The sequence below is a fragment of the Rattus rattus genome, chromosome 10 (genome assembly GCF_011064425.1).
Source record: "Rattus rattus isolate New Zealand chromosome 10, Rrattus_CSIRO_v1, whole genome shotgun sequence".
Classification (NCBI taxonomy): Eukaryota; Metazoa; Chordata; class Mammalia; order Rodentia; family Muridae; genus Rattus; species Rattus rattus.
Window position 1 is genome coordinate 18,470,528 of NC_046163.1, and position 25,389 is coordinate 18,495,916.

The window sequence follows — 25,389 nt, forward strand, 5'->3', positions numbered from 1 at the left end:
CCCTCACGAACACATTCCATAATACTTTACATGATCACTCTTGGCCTCTTTATGAACGCAAATGTGTTGAGGTCTCAGAGAAACAAATTCTATATAAAAAGTGAGCATCTTCTTCCATTAAATGCTTTAGTTTATTTTTTTCCATAAAGTAATAGTAGCATTCCCACCAGTTTTGGTTTGTTTTTTTGTTTTTTGTTTATTTGTTTGTTTGTTTGTTTTGTTTTTGTTTGTTTGTTTGTTTTTGTTTTTGTTTTTGTTTTTTTTTTGAGAATGACACAAGAAATGCACTGATAATTTCCAGACTTGATATCCTCTAAAGTGTCTTTGTGGGCAATATTTCAAACAGTATAGACACGCTCACCCCAGTGGAATTACTGAACACATATTAATAGCCAAGGGATTTTGCAGAGTCAAAAGAGACAAATAAAGGATCATATTTAGAAGATATACACAATGACTCCTAACATCATCACAGTGTCAAAATGTGCACATTGCTTTTAGTAGCCCGTCAAAATCAATCCTTTGAATGAACAACGCTGAAAATTCCTCTTCCCTGGTGACTGGGGGAGGGGAGCTCTGCTGTCACTCAGTAAGTTGATGGCATAAAGCTGCAGTTCCTCAAAACAGAACATATGGAAAAAATACAAATGTAACGATAGCAAGCAGCCCACGTGGGTTTGCTGACAAAGTGTCTTAAATCGCACTAGCTGACTTCTATCATGTGAACGGCACTCTTGGGATATTAGGCCATATTTTAAAAATTAACTTTATACAGAACATTATAAAAATCCCCTGATAACACAAGAGAAGTAAATACTGGATCCATTTCCCTTCTCCTAATGTCTAACTTTTGGAGATGCTGAGACAGTTCAATGAAGAAATGGTGAGATGAAGTGTTGGGTTAGATTTAAAAGCACTCATCTCTAAGACTTTAGACCTGTGCATTCGGAATAGGGCTTTTCACCTGAACCAGTGTGCATAGTTTAAAGATCTGAATGGAGCTACGATCCTGCTAAATCTCCTCAGTAGTTAAACTGGGTCTCACGGCATTGCACCTTAAACATGGGAGAGCAGACGATGAGCAGCCTTCAGTTGGGGACAACTCATTTTGATGGCTGTCAGAGATTATGGGCTGCAAACTGGCTTCTACTGGTCTTTAAGGCAGTTTCAACACATTCGAGAGTGGAGGCTCAATTACCAGCTCATAGTTTGGGAGAATAGAAGATGTGTGATATCACCCAAGTTCCCCTTCATCCTCCTTAAACCCGTGTAAGCATGATGTTTGGAAAGCTGAACAGTTATGTGATGAGAAGGACTTTATACTAGCTGCCGACATGAGAAACTCTTCAAATGGTTAATAACTCATCCCGCCCTTACCCTAATTATGTGATTCAGTATAAACACAGATTTTTTTTAGACTATGCAGAACTCAAATAAACAATAGACATGCTTAATTCTACCAAATATTCTGACATGCAGACAGTACAGTAGATAAAAAAAAATCAGAATGGAAATGCAGCAAAACAGACTAGTGGAAGATTCTAAAAAAGAAACAGGGATAAAAGCAAACAGTTTATTCCTGGAAAAGCCACACTGTAAGATGCATAAAGTACATGCCCAATGAAACAGAGGACATAAGTAGCCCTTTGCTTGATCTTCCTAGAATTTCTATTTCACCTGTCCCATCAATATAACTTTTGACTTATCGGATTCTCATAAACACTATATTTCTTCTCTGAAATACTTAGGCTAAGGACAGCATGGCTCTTAACTTTCATTGAGTCATATGAGCATGACGATTTTAAGAATAAAGCGGGGGTTGGGGATTTGGCTCAGTGGTAGAGCACTTGCCTAGGAAGCGCAAGGTCCCTGGGTTGATCCCCAGCCCCGGAAAAAAAAAAAAAAAAAAAAAAAGAAAAGAATAAAGCGAAAGAACGTTATTGAAATGTAAGAGAGTATACAAAATGGTTCTTTAGATTTCAAATTTTGTAACTTGAGTCCGGTTCCTTCTGGCCAACTCAGAGAGGATTCTCTCAGTGCTCAGTTCATTCACATCTTAGCCCCGAAGTAAAGACCTGTCCTGATGTTTTGGCTTCTTTAAAGGACTCTAGTCCTGCCTATTATTTTTCATAAGTATTCTAGGTACTTGTTCTTTTCCAAAAGATGCGTGTTCATTAAAGCTAGTCTTGGCATATGGTGGGGGGTGTGCTACATTCATTTCTGAAGCAGACTAATGTTGAACTAAAATTACTCAAGTTTCCATCTAATGTGGCTAAACGGGATGGCGCTCCTATCTATTTACAAAATATTGTGTGTCTGCCTTTTGGGCTTGTTTGTCTAACCCTGATAAATATGAGTTGGAAAGCAAATTAGTATAGATGAATTATAATATTTGCAGGATGGGAACATGGGTTATTTGCAAGACATTTTTCTTTCATTTGGGATTTCAAATGTAAAGATTAACGTGGAGACAGATGAAGGGAAGTCTTAGAAACAGTCTGGCTTTTTATACCACAGCTGAGGCTTGAAAACCCTTACTGAGTGACAGTTCTGAACCTGAAACAACCCTGAATCTCTCACCATCTTCATAAAAGCCCTGTAGCTCCCTGGCTAAAAACAATAACTACAACATTTAAAAGTTCTTGATTTTGTTTCCTTATTGGGAATTACACTTTACAGCATTACCTGAAGGGGTCTTTTTATAGCATAAAATGTATCCATGGTGTTTAGATGCTGGCTCAGCCCAGGAGACTAATGTTGTGCTGTTAGTTGAATTCTTACATTGAACAAGGGGAAGCATTTCTGGAGCTGTTGAAAACAAAAAAGTTATAATGGGAAAAATAAGACACCGAGGAACAGTAATTACATAACCAGCTTAAATCACTAATAGCCATCTTTGAATTAATTGTAAATTAGTAAAATCTCGGTGAAGTTCTCAGACCTATCCTGGGTCGTTTAGGTCAGATTTCTTTCACACACTTTTTTTTTGTTTCCATATAGCAGTAGGCCATTTAAACATCCTACTGATTTGAAGAATACCCCAAATTATTCCCTTCTATAAAAATATTCTCACTGTTGGCCACATATTTCGGTATTTTGAGGTATTCCCCTGCCAAAATATTAAAATAAAATGAATGAGACGTAGGTTCTAGCCAGTGACACTTGCGTAAGTTATAGCTTGATAAGTTATGAGTTTCTCCATCCATATGCTACCATCACAGTTAATATAGACCATTCCTGGCCTCCTTCCTTGCCACCTGCAAATCAAAAGGAACCCTCTTGAGACACACCACATCTCCTCTGAACTATATTCCATTGCTGTAGATTGAATGTAACCCTGTGTTCCTCACATATGAGTAGAATTAAACAGTGATATTTTGAACAAATTATATTGGATTTAATATGGCACTTTTGATTTTTTTTTAACATATCCTAAGTCCGTCCCTCTAGTCATCAGTAAGGCTATAGTTTAAAAGTGTATACCACAAGAGCTCTTGGTGGGCTATTAGAGAGGTAAGACCTAGTAAAATGTCTTTGGATCATGGAAAGCACACCCTCAAATCAGCTGGTTCCCCATTATTCTCTTTCCTTTTTCCTTCATGACCCACAAGAATGAATAGTTCTCTTCATGATACACTCTTACCACTGTTACCTGGTGTCCCACTGGAGACCCAGTGTCCCAGGGACATCCAGCCTTAGACTGAAACTTCCAAGCTTACAGTCTAAAAGAATATTTTATCTTTATATGGCAGCATTCCATTAGAACAAAGAAAGATAAACATTCTTCATTAACTTGCTATGCCTTCTCTATCAGAAGTACTTGACGGCTCTTTGATCACTTCCCAGGAGTAGATGCATATGCATGGGCCTACTCTGCCCTGTAGCTATAATCTTTCTTCTTATCCTGGGTGGATAACTATATCCTCAGTAATAATGTTGTTATTATTTGCCAGTGGACGTGTATACAATCTCCATCGTATTTTAACTTTCATTTCTCAGACGGCTAATGAGGCTGAGCAGGTTTTTTCCATGGGTCTCGTCATCATGTTTGTGTGTGTATCTTTTGTAAGTTACACAGTCAAAATGCCTTCCTATATTTAAATTGGAATGTTTGATGTCTTGCTTTGTAGCTGAAAGGGCTTTTCATATGTTTTGAAAAATCGTCCACGTCAAATAAAGAAATAAACCATGGATGCTTTCCTACAGTACACAATGTCTATGCTATTTCCTTTAATCACTTTAAATGCAAGAAGCATTTGACTATGAAGTCAAACTTATCTATCTCTTTATGATCTTGCTTTTTTAAAACTTCCTTAGGAAAACTTGCCTACTCTGAACATACAAAAATGGCCTCCCACATTCTTTAGATTAGGTGTGTCATAACTTTAGCTTTTAGAGTAACTGAACATCTCTGTGTTGAGCCGCAATGGTTGCTGGGCATTTGATAGCACTTTTCTATAAAGATACGAAAACAATTAACTGAAATGACATGGTATTTATCAAGTATGAACATTAGTTTTCTAAGATTCCTCCTATGTTACACGGATGTTAAAGGTGGGGCTAATCTTAATTTGTTTGTTTGTTTGTTTATTTTTAGTTTTGTTTCTGGATCTATGTGTGTGCCTGTGTGCGCATGTGTATATGTGTGTGTACCTGTGTGTGTGTGCATGTGCATGTGCATGTGTGTGTGTGTCCATGTGTTCAATATAAAAATTGGATTTTTCCTTCTATTATGTAGATCCTATGAGGACATTCAGGTCTTCTGTCTTGACAGCAAGTGCCCTCATCCACTGAACAATCTCCCTGGCTTTCCTTAAAGTTTTTAACTTCCACATGATATTAAACTTTTCTGTTTATCCTGTAGATTACTGTAATTTTGGAGGATTAGTGGTAGACTTTTGATTTGGGTATTCCCTTTGCCCTTAGCTATGAAACAAATTAGAGTCAGATTTGTGTTTCTTCAGAAAATGTATGTGAAAATGAAATTTAGGGAAAAAATACTATTACAGGCTATTTATTTTATTACTTTAAAATAAATAGTAATACTTATTTAAAATATTTATCTAAAATACTATTATTTTATTGCTATTAAGATAAAACCTTAACCAGGAATACATTCAACAACAACAACAGAAAGTACAGAGCTAGAAAATCACAATGTGTTTTGTTGGATTTTTATTGTTCTTGTTCTTGTTATGTTGTTGCAAAGACAGGATTGCATGTAGCTCAGGGTAGCCTGCACACACTATGTAGGTCTTACTAAATTGTCCAGGTGAGCCTTCAACTTGTGATCACCGTGTCTCAGCCTCACAAGCAGCTGGCATGACAGATATCTACCGTCATGCCTAACTTTCACTTCTGTTTCTGTCTTCTACCTCTCTTCCTTTTTCTCCATCCCTTGACCTTCCTCTCTCCCTCTCTTTCCCTCTCTTTCTTTCCCTTATTTTGCCTGTCATGTCTGTCTGTCTATCTATCTATCTATCTATCTATCTATCTATCTATCTATCTAACTATCATCTATCATTTATCTACCATCTATCTATCATCTATCTACCTATCATCTTATCTATCATTTACCTATCATGCATCTATCTATCATCTATCTATGTACCATCTATCTATCATCTATCTATCTATTATCTATCATCTATCTATCTACCATCTATCTACCATCTATCATCTATCTATCTATCATGCATCTATCTATCTATCATCTATCATCTATCTATCATGCATCTATCTATCTATCATCTATCTATCTATCATACATCTATCTACCATTTATCTATCATCTATCTATCATGCATCTATCTATCTATCTATCATCTATCTATCTATCTATCATCTATCTATCTATCATCTATCTCTCCTTTCCTCCTTTCCTACTGTTTCTCTCCTCTTCCTTCTAGAAATGCCTTTACTGTCTGTGAGCAAGGACATCTTCTGTCTTCTTTATGTTTGATCATTCATTAATCACCATTTTAAAAAATTAACATTTACAAATAAATGTTAAATTTAATTAGAAATTTTCACTTCTTTCTCCCCAAATGTCTAGAACCCCTTTCCATTAAATAAGCTTTATCCTGTTATTAATTCTATCGCCAAAATCTGATGACTATAGTCCCTATTTTATGTTCAAACACTTAGATTTGCCTGAGTTTTATTAGTTTCTTTGCTTATTTTATTTCTATTATAAGCAGGCCATAATTGTGGAAAGAAGTTTTAGAGTACAAAGTAAATGATGGTACAAAAAGAATGAAAGAAAAAAATGAATAAAATGGGAATAATTCATGCAAACTATTTCAACTGTTCCTATCAGTCTTGCAACAGACACAATTTGAAGAACAGAAAAGAACTTTAGTTAGGCTTGTATAGCCTAGTTTTTAAAATCCACCTTAAAGTGTATAGCCTAGTTTTTAAAATCCACCTTAAATTGCATTCAAGCTTTTTTCTTTACTGATATGCTTTCTGTAATTCTATACCATTATTTTCTGTGATTCTCCAAAAAAAGAATGAAAACCCATGAAAGAAGAAGAAATTTTATTTATTTTATAAATGTCAGTGATATACTTACTCCCAAAATCAGTCTGCACCCTTCTGTCTTGTTTTAAAAGTAGTACATTATTGTAGAGGACTTCCGCAGCACATGTGTAATTTGTTCGGACTTTAAGGTCATGTAACCAAAGTATTCTGTTTTTGTCCAAATGATATGTACTCATCCCTGAAAGAAAAGTATTGCTCATGAGTATATGAAATGATACACAGTATAATGACTTCTTTTATGGCACCATGCGCTTAAGACTTTATGGTAGAGCCAGGCCTCTGCAAATGGTGAACTCATAAGCCAAGATCCTGCAAATAGCATTGCTATGCTCAACTGAGTTGAGAAACCAGCATTGTGACTTATTTTTTAAAAAAAAAAATTGATAACTCATGATATATTTGTTCCATCTATGAACATACTGCTTACAGCTTAGGCCATCAACTTCCCGTTAGGGCGTTGACAATCAGGGTGACATTTCCACTTCTGTGTCTGTATGTATGTACCTTCCTCTGTCTTGCCAAATGTGTCCTGGCAACGGCTATATGGCCAGAGGAGAAAGAATCCACCTTATTGAACTCAAATATATGTTTTAAAAGACCCAACCTCTATAGAAACCCAAGCTCACTCACAGAAGCACTTGCTCTCCTTGATACCCAAGGATTTTTGGACTTTCAAATGATTTTCATTTATGTATCTCTGGTTATGTATAACACTCTGTTTCCTTTCTATAGACTGTAAATAGCATCTTTCCTTTTTAATGCTTGCATCTCATCATCCTTTTAAGAATATCTGATACATAGAAGTACTCAAGAAAATTTGTCTTTTACAAGATGCATTTATTTATTTTATATATATATGAATACATTGAGCTGTATTCAGACACACCAGATGTGGGCATTGGATCCCCATGACAGGTGGTCGTGAGCCACCATGTGGTTGCTGGGAATTGAACTCAAGACCTGTAGAAGAACAGTCAGTGCTCTTAACCACTGAGCCATCTCTCCAGCCCAAGAAAATTCTTTTAATTATTTTTTTTGCAGTATGTATCATCCACGGGTTGTTCTTTTCATTTATCTATTTTGTGGGTTGTTTCCGTGCCAGAGGCACCAGGGTTATTTCATTCTATTTTGTGGTGGGCCACTCAGGGTGGGTGAGGAGGACAAGGGTCTTTAAGCCACATCTGGAATAACGTCTGATAATAGAGCTTCTCTGCACAGTATCATACCTGATGTATTCGTACAATGGAAATTGTATGAAATCTTTTGAATGTCGCAGGTAAATTTGTTTTTTATTTTCCACTCCAAACAAATTGAGGTATTAGCTTTTATGTCTGGTGTGCAGTTTGTTAAGTTAAAGTTGTGAGTCCCTGTGGAGAAAACATAGAAGTGCCTTTAGGTTATGGTTCCTGGCGTGGAGATGTGAAGCTTCACAAGTAAAGACTCTGAAATCACACCCATGAAGTCCACTCTTGCAAGTGGAAAATTTCACTGGGAGGACTCTAAGCTCTCCCAGGGTCTGATGCCTCTTGATGATCTATTCACACTCCTAACTTTTAATTTATCTTTGTTTCAGTTGACGCATAACTATACAAACATGTGTTGGCTCTATCTACATAATGTGTAGTCGCTGTTTGCAGGCAGTCTGTCTATTACCTCAGACTTTGGCATCCATTAGGGAAGATAGCACATTATCTCTATACCACAGATTTTAGTAGAACTGTACACTGCTTTCTTTATAAATGCAACTCAGGGAAGCATCAAGATAAACAGCTGATTTTCCCATTTGAAAAACAATTTCTCTGGGCTTTTGATGCTTGTCCGTTGATCTATTTTGGGTTTTGGAAAGAAGGTGTAATCTCACACCATAGCTCGGGCTGGTACAGAACTCATGATGCAGCCTAGGCTGGCTTTGAACACATAAACTACTTCTGCCTTAGCCTTCCACATGCTGAGTTCACAACTTTGGTATTAACATGACTAGAACTCCCCCTTTGATTTTTTTTCCCCCAGAAAACATTAAATGTTTAGCTATGTTCTTTTCTCTAATGAAAACACTTTGAATTTAAAGAGAAATACCAGCAGTCTCATGTAAAATTAATTCACAAAATACAAAGTAGGCTGTTTCTAATCCATAGGAAGTGCTTTTTTGGTGGTTTGCTGTTGTTGTTTTGGTTTTTTGTTGTCTTTTTTTTTTTGTTTGTTTGTTTTCTGTTTGTTTGTTTCTTTGTTTGTTTGTTTTGAGACGGCGTTTCTCTGTGTATCCTTGGCAGTCCTGGAGCTTGCTCTGTAGACCTTGGCTGCTCTTGAACACTGAGATTTGCCTGCCTCTGCCAAATGCAATGTTGAGATTAAAGGGGGAGGGCCACCGCCTCCCAGCTGGGAACCTCTTTGTAAAAGAAACAAGAAAGACAGGCGACCTCCTAAGGAATAGGTATGTATTTCTCTGTGCTCTCCAGGGTTCTCAACAGGGAACACACTTAACAAAGCTCACTTGCTTTCCCTCACTCTTTTTTTCTGACCACATTAGCCTGAAGAGGCACCAGAACACAGACATGAACTCTCCCTGCTGTCCTAAATACACAGATAGAAGGAAGTTGACATTCACCTGGTGGTACATCTAAATTTATAATTTTATCTGGAGTACATGAGCCATTGGAGAGAGTGACGTTTTTCTGTGAGCATTCTGGTAGATTTTTTAACTCTTTTTCACAATCCGCAAATTCACACTTAGGTTTTTTGTCACCTTCTAGGTTTGCGTTAAAATTCTTACTACTGTCGTCATAGATGTAACGCACAGTAACCTTCCCAAATTTTTCATCTGGAAAAAAAAAGGAAATTAGTATTCTCATTATTAGGAATGAATGAGACCGCATTGGATCCAAATGCCTGAACATATTCTTTTGTATGGTGAATGATTTACAATAGCTGTGTTCTGGGTTTCAGAGGACTAAATTCAGTACTTATCAAGCAGAAGTAAAAGAATAATTAGTATATGGCAAAGATAAGACACCAAAATATCACAAAAGCAGATTATAGGTTTTAACACAGTATCACCAGGAATATGAAAAATAGAAGAAATGTATCACGTGCCCCTATGCCATTATTTTGTAATCCTCTCTCCTATAAAGGATCCCAGTATACTCGGATAATTATTGCATTGGGATCTATCTTTCCTACTAAACTATAAAGTCCATGAGAACTACAACTAGTATATTTTGATCATTATCATAAACTCAGGTACATATACCTGATATATCTGTCTGTTATTGACAATTCAATAATACTTGTTGAATTAACTCACAAATGAGTTTATCTTCTAATAAACTCATATAAAAAGTTTCTTGCTTTATAACGTTTCTCGTTTTCTCAAATGTCTTTATAAATCATTTAGTTATCTAATTATGAATTGTTCAGAGACCATAAGTTCTCGGTCATTCCATTGCATGTGTAATATCATTACACATGATCATAAATCCTTCATAAACCCTTTTGGTTAGTGTCAGCAATTTTTATTGACTGACAGAAATTTCATTTAAACAACTGTTAATTTATATTTCCATTTTAAAATTGTTTTCTATGTGTATGTGTGTCAGTATTGGCAATACTGTCAGACCAGCAGTCCTAAGGATCCTCTTACCTTTATCCCAACAATAGGATAAAAGGCACCTGCTACCAAGCTCACCCTTTTACAGGGGAATCATAAATCAGAACTCATTTCCTCCACTTATCTGGCAAGCACTTTCCCATCTTTACAGCCCCTATTTACTTGTTCTTATTTTATAAAAACATGTGCCCTTTGTTACATTTAAATATTGTCTTAAATTCTAAAAATCCTGGGACAAATCAGATGAAATTGGCTTTTTAGAAAAATGGAGTATTACACTGAGATAGACACAGATTGGATTACTAGAGCTAAGCAAAGGTCTAAAATAATATTAGGCAACATATAATATAAGAACAATGGAGAGACATCTACTCAGATAGAGTGGCAGGAAGAACTCTAGATGACTTGGATTAAATTTTTCCCAAGTAAAGGAAAGTGTCTGAAAACAAAATCAGGCACCAAAAAGGAGAGCTATAGAAGGACTCCAAATGCAGAAGAAGGAAAGTGGGGGAGACAGAGTCAAGAAGAAAGATACAGGCAGTTCCACGTGACTCGAGACAAGAGTGGAAGTGAGGAGGGATGATGCAGACAAAGGGGAAATGAACTTGAACTTGGGACATCAAGTTAATAAAATAAATCAGTGGAGGCTGACCTTGACCTTGAGTGGATGGGGACCTGACTAGAGTGCTGAGACTCCTAAGGTAACCTTGGTCATGAAGAAGGACTTGGCTTCCACCACAAGGACAGGAAGAAAATGAAAGAAGTAGGGACTTTTATAATTTAGAGCTGGCCATAATAGAAACAGTAGGTAAAGGCTAAAAGCTTGAAATGAAGAGAAATAGGATTAAGACGCTGTTCCCTCCCAAGTGACAGAGGCTGCTGTTGGTTGGGTCAACAAACTTACCACATGATGGCTTCGTTTGAGGGGTAGCTGTAATAGAGATTTAAAAGAAAGAGGCAAATCATTGAGATATTATGATATAATATGCCTGTTGTGTTCATCTTTGAGAGTCTTCTTCATAGACCTTCCATAAACTGGAAAGTCTACCTACTTGGGCTTAACGCATAACACAGCTTACTTAATATTATATTTTCATCTCAAACTTGCAACTGTTGTAAACTAATGAGCTAACTACAAATTATTTTCAGTAAAGTATACAATAAACCCAACTGTGACTGTAGCAATATGTATACTTTTTTGATACAGATCGAATGTCAGCATGCTGACAGGAACACATCTATACATTACCAAATATTTTAAGTCTTTCTTCATTCACTTTTTTGGCCTCAGACTAAATTTCCATAATTATAACCCCTATAAAGTGATGTTGTGCTTTTGTTTTATTTGTTTTTTTAATCAGATGACATTTAATAGATAAAGACTGCTTTGTTTCTAGGTTTAACCTATGTATGCTTCCCAAGCACAAAACCCAAGGTCGATAATTGATCTCACAGCAATTATTATGTATTAATAAAGTCATTTAACTCGATGGTTCTCAACCTTCCTAATGCTGCAGTCCTCTAATACAGCTCCTCATATTGTGGTGATCCCCAACCATAAAATGATTGCTTGCTACTTCATAAATATAAATATATATTATTATATAAATATAAATAAATATAATTTTGCTACGGTTAAGAATGGTAAATGTCTGAGTGTTCTGGCAGTGTTAGATGACTCCTGTGAAAGGGTTGTTCAACCCCAAACTGAGAACCACAGGTTGAGGGAGAGCTGTTTTAACTGAAAACATAGAAGTCTGAGTCCCTGGAAGTAAATGAATTTCTGCTAATCTTCTCAGAGTCGAGGCTCTCGGAAGAACGCCAACACTAGCCTCAAAACCACCGACTACATCACTGCCACAGATCTTGAAAGAGGGGTCTCACCTTCTTCTATCTCCATACCTGAACTCAGTAACTGAAACGGATAGTTTCCATCTGTCTCCTCAATGGAAAGGTTAGTGGTTCTGATAAAACTTACTCCATTGCACACTACAACTTCTCTTTAAAGAAATAAGTTCTAACAGACTTGGGTATTGCCTACGTGGTTCTTCATAAACACCACAACTCTTGGCAGTTATGGCAGTGACATTATATCCCAGGAGTCCCAACTACAACTTTGCTGTACCAGTGTCTAGATTCTGCTCCATGACCATTAGGACAATTAGGATTATAATTCTAGATTCCACAAAGAAGGAAGCCTGAGGTAGAGAAAGCCAGGATGTCTGTGAGGACATCTCCAGCAGTGGTAGAAGTATGCCTGCATGACTGAGGGTAAGATTGTCACCTATTTCTGTGCTTGTGGTGGTATTGCTTGCAAAGCCCAGAGTGGATGGTGCAGGGGTTGTGAGGTTGGCACCTGCAAGGAAATGAACAAAGGGTAAAAGTTAATGAGTTTATTATCTAGAAGCTTGAGAAAAAAATTTTACCCAAGATAATTTGCTAAGAGATTCTTTTGAATTGATCACTTGAATTGATAAGTTTCCAAGATAACAAAGTGAGTCTAAGACTTATGTGCAAATCCATTCACATAACACACATTTCAAGTAATTTTAAATATTTAGTCACAGTGTAAAGGGGAAGTTTTTCACTCCTTAGTATAATTCTTACCTGAAAAAGAATTTGCCTCACACTAGTCTTTTCTGTTGAATTACAACTCTTCTTATTTTAGATATGAATTAGGCCAATGGTCTAACTCTTTTCTTACATCTGTTATGTCAAACCTTTCCATGTACAGTCTTCATATCAGTTTTATGAAATGAGTATTACAGGGGCCGCTTTCACAAAAGGGAAACTGAGTTACTTGTTCTAGATTTTCTTTTTTCTTTTTTTTCTTTCTTTTTTCTTTTTTTTCAGAGCTGAGGACTGAACCCATTGTTCTAGATTTTCTAGAAAAATTCATATAGTTGGATTAATGCTAAAGCTACAATTTGTTAATGAATATTATCAACCTCAGTGTCATGAACTTTACAAAAATAATAGTAAAGTTACATGTATCCCTTCCCCCGAACAATTTTCTCTTAAGTTCCTTTTGCCTAATTTCTTCTCAAGATTTAAAAACAAAAACAATGGGAAATTTGAAAATAGTATCTGGAGTAAAAGAAGAGTGTCATTCAAGTTTGGAGCTTCCGTAGCCTAAAACACATGGCACATAATGGTCACACCTGAGGAGATATCTGTGGTGCTGACATTGGAAGTGTGTGTAGGTGAGGGAGCAGTGCTGTTGCGTGCAAGGATGGGGGTGCCTCCAGGAAGGGTCTCCGGTACAGTACTCTCTCCGGGCACACCTGCAATCAGAAGGGTCACCAACACTATCACTCCATCATGCCACATAATGACATGAACGTAATTGCTGTACTAAGGCAAAACAAGGAGCTATCTGGTATACCTTCTACAGCATACTACAAAGCCAAACTTAACCCTAACCCATTCCATAATCCTTATTCCATAGAATATGCTGTCCATATGAGAACTTGGAGAAAGTACAGCTTGGGTATGAGTAGACAGGGGGGGAAAAAGGATTGGCCTTGGGAAATAGCTTGGGTAGCCCAAGCAGGTCGATGTCCCAATCAAATGCTATCTTAGTTAGTATGAAAAATATTTCCAAGAGAAGAGAACAATACAGTGTTGGAGGTGCTAATGACATACAGAGTAATTCAACTCTGAGTGTAAAAGGGTTGCCCTGTTAAGTTTGCCCAGGAGGAAATGGGGCCTGAGAGTCTCGGGTGTGTGTCCTCTTTGGGTGGCAAAGTCCTCTGTACTGGAATTCTGCATCAGTTTCACTGGAATTGAACTAAATGGTCTCCTGCCTGCGAAGCATCTGACACCCAGTCTTTTCCTTCTTATTGGCTGATAGTCAAAATACCTCATTTATTAAGAAGGCTCCCATGCCAGGCAGACATCAGACACTGCCCGTTATGCCAATATAATCCCCCTATTCCCCAATTGCTGGCAGAGTGCCGATTGACATATTTAAAAGAGCTGTATGTCCTGCTTAGAATTTTTCTGTCAAGCTTCAGTGCACTTCATGTCTGTTACATGTTTCCCCCCCATACATCATGACCAGAAGTCAAAGATAGGCAATCCGTGTATGATCATTAATTACCCATCAGATGACTGGCACAATACTAACAGCCATGGAGAAAGCAAAAAACTATCTGAGCTGGCTCTTAATGGAGAGCTTGTTTGGTTATTTCACTGTCAAGATCTCTAGGTTCAGTGATGTGCACCTAGGCTCACATGTGTGATCAGTTTGCATGCACTTCAGTGTAAGATATTTTCTTTTGTCAGTAGCCCATGGCTGTTCTTTGAACAGCTTTGCTGAGAGCATGCCACACATCTCCCAATTGCAAGTGGATTGAATCCGTAAGTTATCATAAACACATCATTTGAGAAATGGAAATTAATCTCTTTGTCAACTGAGTTTGTTCTCGGCCCACTCTTCAAAAACCACTAAACTTGCCCTTGCTTCTTGCTCTCTTCCCTCTTCTTCTTTGTCCCTTCTGTCCCCATCCCCCTACCCCCTTCCCTCCACATGCTCATGGCCAGCCTCTACTCATCTCTTCTACTCTTTTTCTTCTCTGTCTTGTCCTTCTCCCTTGTCTCGTTATCTCATTAAAACCTCTCCATGTGGAAAAAAACAAAACAACACACTAAAATCTCAACTTTAAGTAAACCACAGGATAGGATGAATGCAGGAAATATCTGTTCATTAGTTTTAGACACAAGGTGGGGGTGGGGTGGTGATCCACAGGAGCAAGAGAGTAGGAATGGTTATGAATGCAGCTTTTACAGTTTCATTTAGACACAAACTGGCCACCTGTGAAATGGCAAAAGCAGCCGATTCTGCCTGCTAGGTTTCTTCCCATCTCCTCTGGCTTTCTTTCTACAGTCGTCCCTTCCCAACCCACTCTGCAATTGAGACTCCCACCATCGAGTTCTTCAGAACGCCCAGCTCCCCTCTTCACTGGAAAGTGGACGCTCTCCTTATTAAGCAGCTAGCCTCTGCTTCCACTTAAGGACGACACTTACCATTTTAATTATTTATTACGCAGAATGGATCTTTTAATTAGCGAAATTAACCAATGTGACAAGGGGAGTTCTTTACTTAGAGCAGAACAGGTTGGTTTGTGTGAAAGGGAGCCTTGGGAGAATGCTCCTTGTTCGTGACTTCGTTCATTTCCAGACTTCTAGTCGGGATTTGCTTCCGTAAAAAATGCTCTGCTGGAGCAACAGGATCAGGTGAGATGTCCTGACAGTAATTATTCCCACGTGTGTACTTGGCCTCCATGCTTGATACATCCCGAAGCCAGCAAGCCGCTGTCACCTGTCTAACTCACTGCCGAGCTCTCAGACATGCCGAGCTCTGAATGTACATGTATATTATGAAATTATGACCCGAGAAAGGGCATACTTATATTTCTTCCATATAAAATGGCACCGTGAAGTTATTTACACACTGGTTTGGGAAAAGAAAGGAGTGAGTAGGTTGTGTTGCTATATGAGCAGAAAAATAAAAAGAACCTTGAAGTCTACCTGGGAAATGAAAATGTATACCTCCATTTTCCTCACTCCCTAATGACAATGACATTGTGGTAAGGAGTTGTGAGTTCTGTCATCAATAAGGAAACTTTCATTCCTAACAGCTGTTTTCTGCTTACGGTCTAAAAAATTCACATATATTATTCTCTGTCACCCATGAATACAGTCTCCACTGCATAACAGCTACATCTATAGAAACACAGAACATTGCGGTAGCCTCAGCCCTCAGTATTATTTCATCTCTGTTAGCATGACCTTTGTCTCCTTGTTTTGCATCCTACAGGCAACTATAAAATCACTAAACCATCAATCAGCAAATACTCCACATTGAACAAGTGGCCCCAGATCCTCACAGCATTCTCAAAGCGAGGCAATCTCAGAACTCTTGACATTTGCCCGTGTCTAAAGAGCCCCCAAACCACCTGGTGGGTCAGTCTCGCCGCCGGGAGCAGCCGTGAGTGTGGTGAGGTCAGCTTGGCTGCTGAGTGTCTGAGTGTCAGCTCCTCTGGCAGAGGGGGTCTGCGAGTCAGACTGTGTGGTCAGGTGAGGCATCAGCGTGGATGAAAAACCTGAGGTTAGAAAGTGAGATGGTTATGTCGATCACACCTGTTGCTGGCAGTCTAGGCTCTAAGACAACTGTGTGAAGCAAAGGTCCTCCATTTATTACAATCGAGACGTTCCCTGGGCAAGGAGGAGGCTCCTGAGTTTCCGTTTATACACCTGTCCAGGTAACTTCTTTGACTCTCTAATCCCTGAAAGCTTGTTGGACTCACAAATAACTCTCCAGACTGAGGCTGGAGGCACCTTGCCCTACAGACTGAATAGTAGAAAGCTCTACAATTCTAAAACATAATAAAGAACTGAATGCAAAGTCCCAAAGGAGCAACAGGAAATAGCACAAATACGTATGAGAGTCGAAATACACGTGAAAGATTCGTATCTGTGAAATAGACTGTGAGATATGGGAGATTTGAGAAATCAACACAAAACTCTCTCAAATCACCTTACTGGCAGTTTTAACAGATTGGTAACATCCAGCCTTGGAAAAATTGTGCAGATAGGCACGCATACATGCATGCTCACACATACAGGCTCACAGAGGATCAAAGGCCAAGAACCTAGAATATGTGAAATAATAATCAAAAAAAAAAAGATTCGAGAGGGTGGGATTTCCATTGTGTGATACATCTTAAGGATTGGTGTTTATACATTTACCAACATCATTCTATATTGGTACAAAATTCATACACTGTCTTATAAAGTAGCATTGGATGCTCTAGTGTGGTGTGAGCATGGGAATATCACTGTAAGGGATTTCAAAACAGAAGAACCTTGAATAGTTTACGCTATTAGACAATTGAATTAAAAAGTTTGCCCTAAGTATATCAGCCACTAGGAAAAGTTTAGCTACCTTTAAAACTATTGATCAATCAGTTATAAGTATAAATTCCACGATTCCCCCCAGCACATGAGTGAAATATCGTGAGATAGCAATACCATTCTAAAAAGGAAAGCATGTTCTTTTGTTTGAATCCATTAGAAGTTTCCCAGGCAAATTGTACCATCCAATTGTGCCAAGAGATAATTTGTTGTTATTACACATCCGTATTTCTAATCCACTCCCTCCTAAGCCTTCCCCTGGGATGGTCTCTCTGAAGCCCTGTGGTTTTAATATGCTCAAATAAAATATGTGGATGAAGAGGGATGCTGCATTTGTGTGTTTCGTGTATGGGACAACATTAATAATGGAAAAGTATATGCTGCCTCCAGACGGTACACATACAGCAGCAGCCAGAACCCTTACATTTAAATGACAGACATTACGTTCAGACGCTTACACGGGTCCTAAGCGATTCCTCTGCTGGTGGCAGGGATAAAGAGGAACTACTACGTCCCCAGTGTGCTAAAAGAGTTGCTTCCTCGTTCAGCTGCTGACTGACAGCCCATACCTGGCAACATTATACTCAAAACACTGAAATTACTGTGTCGGTGTTATATGTGCATGTTGCTTTTTTAAACCAAGATAAACAGTTCTGTTAAGCAGTTGAGTTTCACAATGTCTTATGATGCGTTTTTGGAAAAAAGTAGCGTTTTGCCTAAGGAAACTACATCGCAGACGTAATTTAGAAATGCATGTACAACTTCTTGTTGGCAGATGCAGGTACTGACTACGATGAAAAGCTGAACTTGAAGAGCTGCTGAAAGCTCTAATATGGTCAAGTTAGAAGGAAAGCCGCAACCTCCCTGGTTCTGCTATTCACCATAAATAAATATGGCTGCGTCTTATATCCCACTATCAGACTTCACAATTTTGGGTTGTTTGTTGGTTTGTTTTAAGAATTGACATACTATCTGGGAAAACAGCACATCTCAAAACTGAACCCTCAGTTCTAGAGGACTGTTAAAAGTCGTTCCCTATCTTTATATTTCTGACGATGTGAACCGAGAATGGAACTAAGAAATGGAAAGACGCCACTGCAAGGCAGCGCAACAGCAGTTCAGAAGTGTAAAGATGCTGCACGGGACAATTCTGTCCTGCCCGGTGCAGCAGGGGGGCTACGAGCAGTCTCTGAGCCGCCGGCACAGATGCAGTGATCCTAGGACATTAGAGGACTTCCCCTGTTACACACAGGGAGTCTTCCCTTCGCCTTTTCCTTCTTCTGAGCACCATGCCTGCGTTATCTTCCGTAAGCAACCTTTCCCAGCACCTGCTATCACCTGTATTTCATTAGCTTGAAGAAAAATGCTTAGAAACTGCATACATGACGTAAATGATTGACCACCTTAGAGAGATTTTGAAAGGCAAGTTAACCACCAATATCATTGGGACATTTGGGTGTCAACCTGTCATAATAAGACCAGCGTTATCCAAGTTTCTTGGGAGACCTGGCTTGAGTGGTCACCTGGAAGATATGTGGTCTCTGAGGAGCCATTTCCTCTTTCAGAGATGCTTGGGGGTGTGAATTCAGTGGTGCGAGCAGGTAAAGGGTCAGTTTGAGGCAGAAGAACAATCTCTGTTGTGTTCAGTCCTGTCATGTTAATGGATGATAGAAGAGAATGAATATATAAATCATGTCCCCAAATGTCCATTCATATACATGATCTAACTTCCCAGCCTCACACACAGGTACCAAGCTTATGTTCTATAAAGTGTGCATGCATACTTCCACGCCTGCACACATATGCAAAAACACACACATACACAAATATACATGCACACACGCACACATACATACACACACATACTTTACTTACATATGTATGTACATACAGATAGGCACACACAAAGAGAAATATGTAAGTATATATACAGACAGCTATACTCAGTCACACATACATATGCACATATACTCACATGTATTGACCCATACAGACACAAACACACACATGTGGCTATAGATTTTAGCTATTGATGCATATATAGACACAAATTATATAATAAAAGTTAAAAATAAAGATGAGGAAATTGACTAGAAAGCAGCTCTCCCTAGCTCTCTCCCAACTTAATCATTGGGTAGCTACCCAAAGCAACTGGATTCAGAAGAATGGAACCAAATGAGTAAAATGTCTAAAGGAAATTTGAAAAGACTTACAGACTATAAGCAATAATGGAGTGGAGAAGGATAAAGCCAGAAATGAATCATTAGGGGACTTAGGATTCCAAGTGGAAAAAAGAGAAGGAGACAGAGTGTAGACGAATCAGGTGCATGGCTCTTCCTGCAGCTCCATCTCTACAGGCCAGAGCTGACTGCAAGTTCTAGGAAGTTTGGATGACGTCAGGAGCTCCTGTCTAAAATCAAAATTGCATATACATGGAGATTGAAAAACTAAGCCAATGAATCAAATGAACGAGGGAGAGAGTTCTAGGAGTAAAGCCTGGAAAACAAAATTCACAAACTGAAGTGCGAGTGATCTGCCTTCTGAAACTATGAAGCCATGTCTGCCTTGGTCATCAGAGACGTATGGCACGGAAGTAGGCTTGTTCTCACTCACTGTTCTAAAGGAGGGATCTGTCACGAGGGAGGGAAAGCTAATCCTGTTGAGTAGGCATGGGTCTATACACTGGACATTGTCTGAAGACAACGTAATAGGGTAAACCAAACACTTCCCTGTTTTCCTTTATTTAAACTGTTTTTATTTTTGTGAAAAAGAAAAATAAATCTAATTTAGTTTTTTTTTAATTATTTATTTTATGCATGAGTGCTCTATCTGCATGTACACTTGATCGCCAGAAGAGGGCATCAGATCCCATCATAGATGGTTGTGAGCCACCATGTCGTTGCTGAGACTTGAACTCAGGACCTTGGAAGAGCAGTCCGTGGTCTTAACTGCTGAGCCATCTCCCCAGTCCCTCAAATTTAGATTTTAAAATCATCATGTTCTCTCTGGGATTATAGGGTGCTGTTTTTAGTTGTCTCTTGCTTAATCTGTATTAACATCTTTGAGTATTAAAATACGCCATTTTTGAATATTTACTAAATCAAAAATAGGTGTACTTTACCAAATAAAGATTAAAACAACCTTTCCAAATTGAACTAGAGGTAAGGCATAACTCTTATATTTGGGGTCACTATTCTAACCTAATTGTCTTTCATCCACCATGCACTGAATAAAAAGGAAGAACATTTTTTTTTTAAAGGAGAGAGGAAGTGGGGAACAGAAAAGCAAAGAGGCAGAGAAGTGGAAGGGGGGATTTTAAATCTGGTTCATTGTGTTAACTCAATGTTCTCGTCATTGATGAAAATTTATTTTTAAGTTAGGTCAACTAAATCAAGGGTTGCAGTGGTATCCTGGGCTGAGAGAATGTTGCAGCAAGTTCCCCAACATACACACCGACACTCCCACTGAGTAGATTAACTGAAAAAGGCTTTGGAGGCGTTACTTTGGACCCTCAAGGTTAAAAGTCTATGCTGCTGTGAAGAGTATGATTCCTCAAGACATTTTTTTCTGCAAAGTAAATTCAGTCTTCGGTGTATGAAGAAGAGTCTTTGGAGAAGACTTGTGTGTAGAAGCATTAATATCTTCACAGACACTTAAGTTCAAGTCTCACCAGGTACAATTTATGATTGTAAATTTACCAATTCTCTACTGTCTCTGATTCCTCACTTTGAACATTCTGCATGTCACCCTGATTACCTTCCTCATTGGTGATATTTGGGGACACCATTCCTCTTTGTATTCTAGGCCAGAATTCTAAGTTAATGCTCAACAAGGTAAAAGAATGGGCTCCCATTCCATCCCATAGCCTTCCTTTTCAGCCACAATGTCTCATCCATGCGGGCTGAGAATACCTTAATATTTTGTAAAGGAAAGAAGTTGGCATGAACGAGTCACAGCCTGCTCTGTAGCAAGTACTTTACCCATCCTCTCTGCCATGCAATCAAACTGTACAAGTCCATGCTTAGACAGTGAAAAATAAAAGAAGATGCTTTTTAGAAGCTCAGAAGTGGCATTTGTTAGTATCTGCATAGTGTTTTGGACTTCAGAATCAACTTTCATTTAATGACAAATAATTCCTATGATAACCTAATTTTAGAATGTAGATTTGCTCCCCCTTAAATGTGCATTTAAGTTATTAAGACAGCCATATTTTATGGTCCCACTTACCTTCTTAAGACACACTGTCAGCCACATGATTAGTCGGGAAACAGTCATTTACAGCAAAAGCAACATCTAAGGGATTTAATTTCTCTTTACCCACCTGCGGGTTTGTCCCTCTATGATCTGGGGTTTAGAGAATTTTAACACACTGGCCACATCATCGTTATTTACATATGCTTTCCTCAAAAGCTTTTAGAAAAAGTTAGTTGAATTATAGTAGGAAATTTTGTAAACTATTAATGCAAAGTATCTTAATATCACATCTCCAAGCATAACTTAAAGAAGAGCAAATTACCCTTGAAGAAATATTATAAGATGAAATTTTAACTAAAAGAGAACATATATTAAAATCTAAGCATAAGTAAATTCTACATTCAATTAATTTATATAATGCATTTGTCCTTAAATAAACGTGACATTGTTTTTAGGCTTCCCACTACGTTTCTAGTTTTAAGTCTGTTTTAAAAAATTATTTTTACGCAATATATTCTGATCACAGTTTTCTCTCTCTTAATCCAGGTTGATTTATACAGATTTTTAAAATTCATTTAGTGTTAAATTTTTAAAGGGATTAGAAACTTGCTATGCTGTTTATTGTCAATTTAAAGAAATTTAATTGAAACTTAAAGCTTGAGTTAAACACAATAATAATTATATAATTTAAAAGTATGTTCAACTGGTCACTCAATTTAATATTAGAAAGAATTTTAAGAACACGTGATAGTGAGGCCCCCCCACACACGTATAATTTCTTCTTTAAACGTCTTTCCAAATAAATTAACTACATGACTGTTATAACAAAGATAAAATATTAAAGATCAAATATTAATTCTTACCATCGTCGGTTGTTCCTTGCCCTGAAAAAAATAAAATTAAACACACTTTTAGAAAGTTTTGAATTCAAAGCATACATGTAATTATATATCATGTACTATATACATAGTTATTCAAAGGATACATGTAATTATATATCATGTACTATATACATAGTTATTCAAAGCACACATGTAATTATATATCATGTACTACATACATATTTATTCAAAGCACACATGTAATTACATATCATGTACTATATACTTATTTATTCAAAGCATACATGTAATTATATATCATGTACTATACACATATTTACTTTTCAGCACATTTCATCTTCGTGAAACCAAGTTCCCAATTTTTTTTTTCTGTTAGTGTTTTGATGTTTTGAAGACAGCTACAGGCTGACCTACGGATTTTAGGTGTGATCCTAAAGACATAAGAATGGGTAGGGTGGGAGCTCACAGTTTGGAGTCAGCCAATACAGCAATGTCTTTAGTGGGAGGGGGCTAGAGAGACTTTTTCTTAAAAATTTGAATCAATATTTTTGTAAATGGACAGAAGATGAAACTAAGTTAGAGGCATAAAAATTCGAGTAGTGGAAGTATACCCACAGAGAAATCGTGATGATACTCTCAATCAGAAAGTGTCATTGGGAGAGAAAAGCATCTATGAAAGACTCAGAGAGCAGACCCCGGGACTTCGCATGTCTTGGAAGAGAGAACGAAGAGTTAAGTAAAGGAAAAAGTCCCGTGGGTGTTTCCACGCATTACTGAGTTGCTGAATTGTGGACACTCACGTTGAACACAATGAGGGAACATCTCAAGGGAAATGGGCCAGTTTGAATGGCTGCTGATTGCACATTACAGAAGCATTTGTGTGGAGACGTGAGAGCTTGTGTTGAATGTGCCCGAAGCACACAGAAGGGCGTTGTAGTCGCAACGAGAGTCTAAGACAGAATGCAGGGGTTAAATGAATGTCAAGAAGAAAGCCGGCAGAGCTGATGAAGTACTCCCCATCAGAGGAGAGAAATGGATGGAGACTGTTTCAAGAAAGGTGTCTCTGAAATTATGTGCCAGTGACAAGAGGAGTTGCGCACGCTGTGTACAACAGGCTAGCTGTGAGAGTTTTGGGAGCCGGATCTAGCCCGCAATGAAAAAACAGGTTCTAGGAGGGGGGACAGGCAGGGGAGTAACAATTGGGATGTAAGTAAAATAATTAGTTTTAAAAATTAAGAAAAGGAAAGACAGGTTTCCTCACCCTTCTTACCAAATGACTCCCCCCCAAAAAAACAATAGAAAGTTATTTTCTAAGAGATAGACTAGTGCTATGACAATATCCAAAAGGAAGAAGAGACTGGCTAGTAATCAAGGTAGCTTCCTGTCAAGATATTTTCCTTTCTTCAGTAGAGTAAATCTGAAAATTTTTTCTCCCCTTCGAAGTGCCATCAAAGGCACCTAGTTATTTTACATACCTGTGAGATATATGTATATCTCTCTTTTTCTCTTGATCATTCATACTTAAGTACTGTTGTGCATTGCTTATCAATGGACAAATCTTTTGATCATGAGGTAATTTCGCCATTATGCTAATAATGCAAATAATCACCATAGGGTATATTTTCACAACTCAAAATGGCTCTATTGTCACCGGGTGACAAAATTAAGGCCCATTCATGTCTGTGACATTGGTATGTAGTGTAGTACTAAATTGTTTTGAAAACATTATTTGAAACACTGCCCCATGTTTCTGGCTAGTCAGCTAGTGCTGAGTGCTTTTTACTCCATCTATTTTTATATTCCTCCTAAGAGCATTCCTGTCCTCTGATCCATTCTAATTTCCTTCCGAATTCACCTCTAAGAATTATGTTGATTTGCAAAAGAGATAATGAGAAGAAACAAAGTATAAATATATCAGTAATTAATAGATCGCGTTTTAAATAACAAGTTAAAAATGCTCTGGTTTCTTTGACTGTATGAAACCATAGCAATCGGTTTCTCCTTCTTCTCTCTCTCATGAGACACATGCAAACTTTTCAACATCTAGAGAGAGTTTGACACTCCCCTTCTCAGTGTCCCCCCCTCCGTAATTCCTAGGAGCTTCACGTTGTTTTCTTCTCTTAGGAAATAGCTATTGTTTTGTTCTGATGTTAGAAGTGAGAGTTGAGCATGAAAGGCACAATCCTCACCTGAAAAGTCAGCAATGCAAACGACAAATGCATCCAGCAATCTTCACAAACCTTTAACACATATGCCCTGTTTAGGCTGATAATTCACAGTTGGCGAGAGCTCTACAGTATAAGGAAGAGGGGAGGAGAAGCCTCTGTATTGGGGTATGTATATATTATCTACTAGGTAATCAGTGGTGGAGAAATCCTTAAATGACTTTGAAAATGACGTATACACAAAGGAGATGCCAAAGCCACCAGATGATAGCTTTCAGACCTGAGCTCTAAGGTAGATGTGGTAGGTCCTGAAAAGGGATTGGATGCTTTCCTGAAGGTGCCAGAAACCACAGGATCAAAGAATGTGGAGGAGGAGGAGGAGGAGGAGGAGGAGGAGGAGGAGGAGGAGGAGGAGGAGGAGGAGGAGGAGGAGGAGGAGGAGGAGGAGGAGGAGGAGGAGGAGGAGGAGGAGGGAGGAGGAAGGGAGGAGAAGAGGAGAAGAAGAAGAAGAAGAAGAAGAAGAAGAAGAAGAAGAAGAAGAAGAAGAAGAAGAAAAGAAGAAGAAGGAAGAAGAAGAAGAAGGAGAAAACAAACAATAGCCAATAGCTTTGGTCAAAGAAGAAAGGGGAATTTTGGAGTAGGTTAGACTAACTACCCCTCGTTTGGGAGACCACTCTGCTTCACTGCACTCATTTATTAGCTTGCTGCAGCCAAGACATGAACTCCTCACCTAAAGCATTTGATCGAAGTCTATAAACTTGGAACTTATCGTATGTTCATGATGAAACGTGAACAATGAATGCAGGGACACTATATGAAGTCACCTTTGTATGAATACAGGAACAGTGTACATATGTGTTCATGTGTGCACAGGCACAAAAGTGTATATGTGTGGGTGGAGGACAGTAGTCAATGCTAATCATTTTCTACCTAATTTTTGGAGGCCAGGTCTCCCACTGAACCTAGTGTTCACTGACTCAGCTAATTTGGTGTCCAGCGAGCCCAAGAGTCTGCTGTCTGTCTTCCCAGCTCTGGGATTAACGGTAGGTAAACGCCACTGCATTCAGCTCGTTTATTTGTTTAACACAGCTGCTAGAAATCTGGACTTAGGTCTTTATGTTAG

At 38.3% G+C, this 25,389-nt stretch overlaps 1 protein-coding gene across 3 annotated transcripts in view; it reads right to left on the minus strand.

Moving 5' to 3' along the window:
• Ptprc (protein tyrosine phosphatase receptor type C) overlaps nt 1–25,389 on the minus strand; it is a 112,950-nt gene that overhangs the window by 40,474 nt on the left and 47,087 nt on the right. Inside the window, exons 2-11 of one of the 3 annotated variants that reach the window (XM_032915180.1) lie at nt 22,123–22,143; nt 18,589–18,714; nt 16,108–16,254; nt 13,309–13,431; nt 12,432–12,503; nt 11,052–11,078; nt 9,149–9,361; nt 7,770–7,910; nt 6,575–6,721; nt 2,686–2,808 (exon numbers count right to left, since the gene is read on the minus strand). In XM_032915180.1, coding sequence (XP_032771071.1) covers nt 2,686–2,808; nt 6,575–6,721; nt 7,770–7,910; nt 9,149–9,361; nt 11,052–11,078; nt 12,432–12,503; nt 13,309–13,431; nt 16,108–16,254; nt 18,589–18,714; nt 22,123–22,143 — 1,140 coding nt within the window. Of the gene's footprint in view, nt 1–2,685; nt 2,809–6,574; nt 6,722–7,769; nt 7,911–9,148; nt 9,362–11,051; nt 11,079–12,431; nt 12,504–13,308; nt 13,432–16,107; nt 16,276–18,588; nt 18,715–22,122; nt 22,144–25,389 lie in introns of those variants that run through there. The other 2 variants (XM_032915182.1, XM_032915181.1) reach the window with 2 other exon arrangements.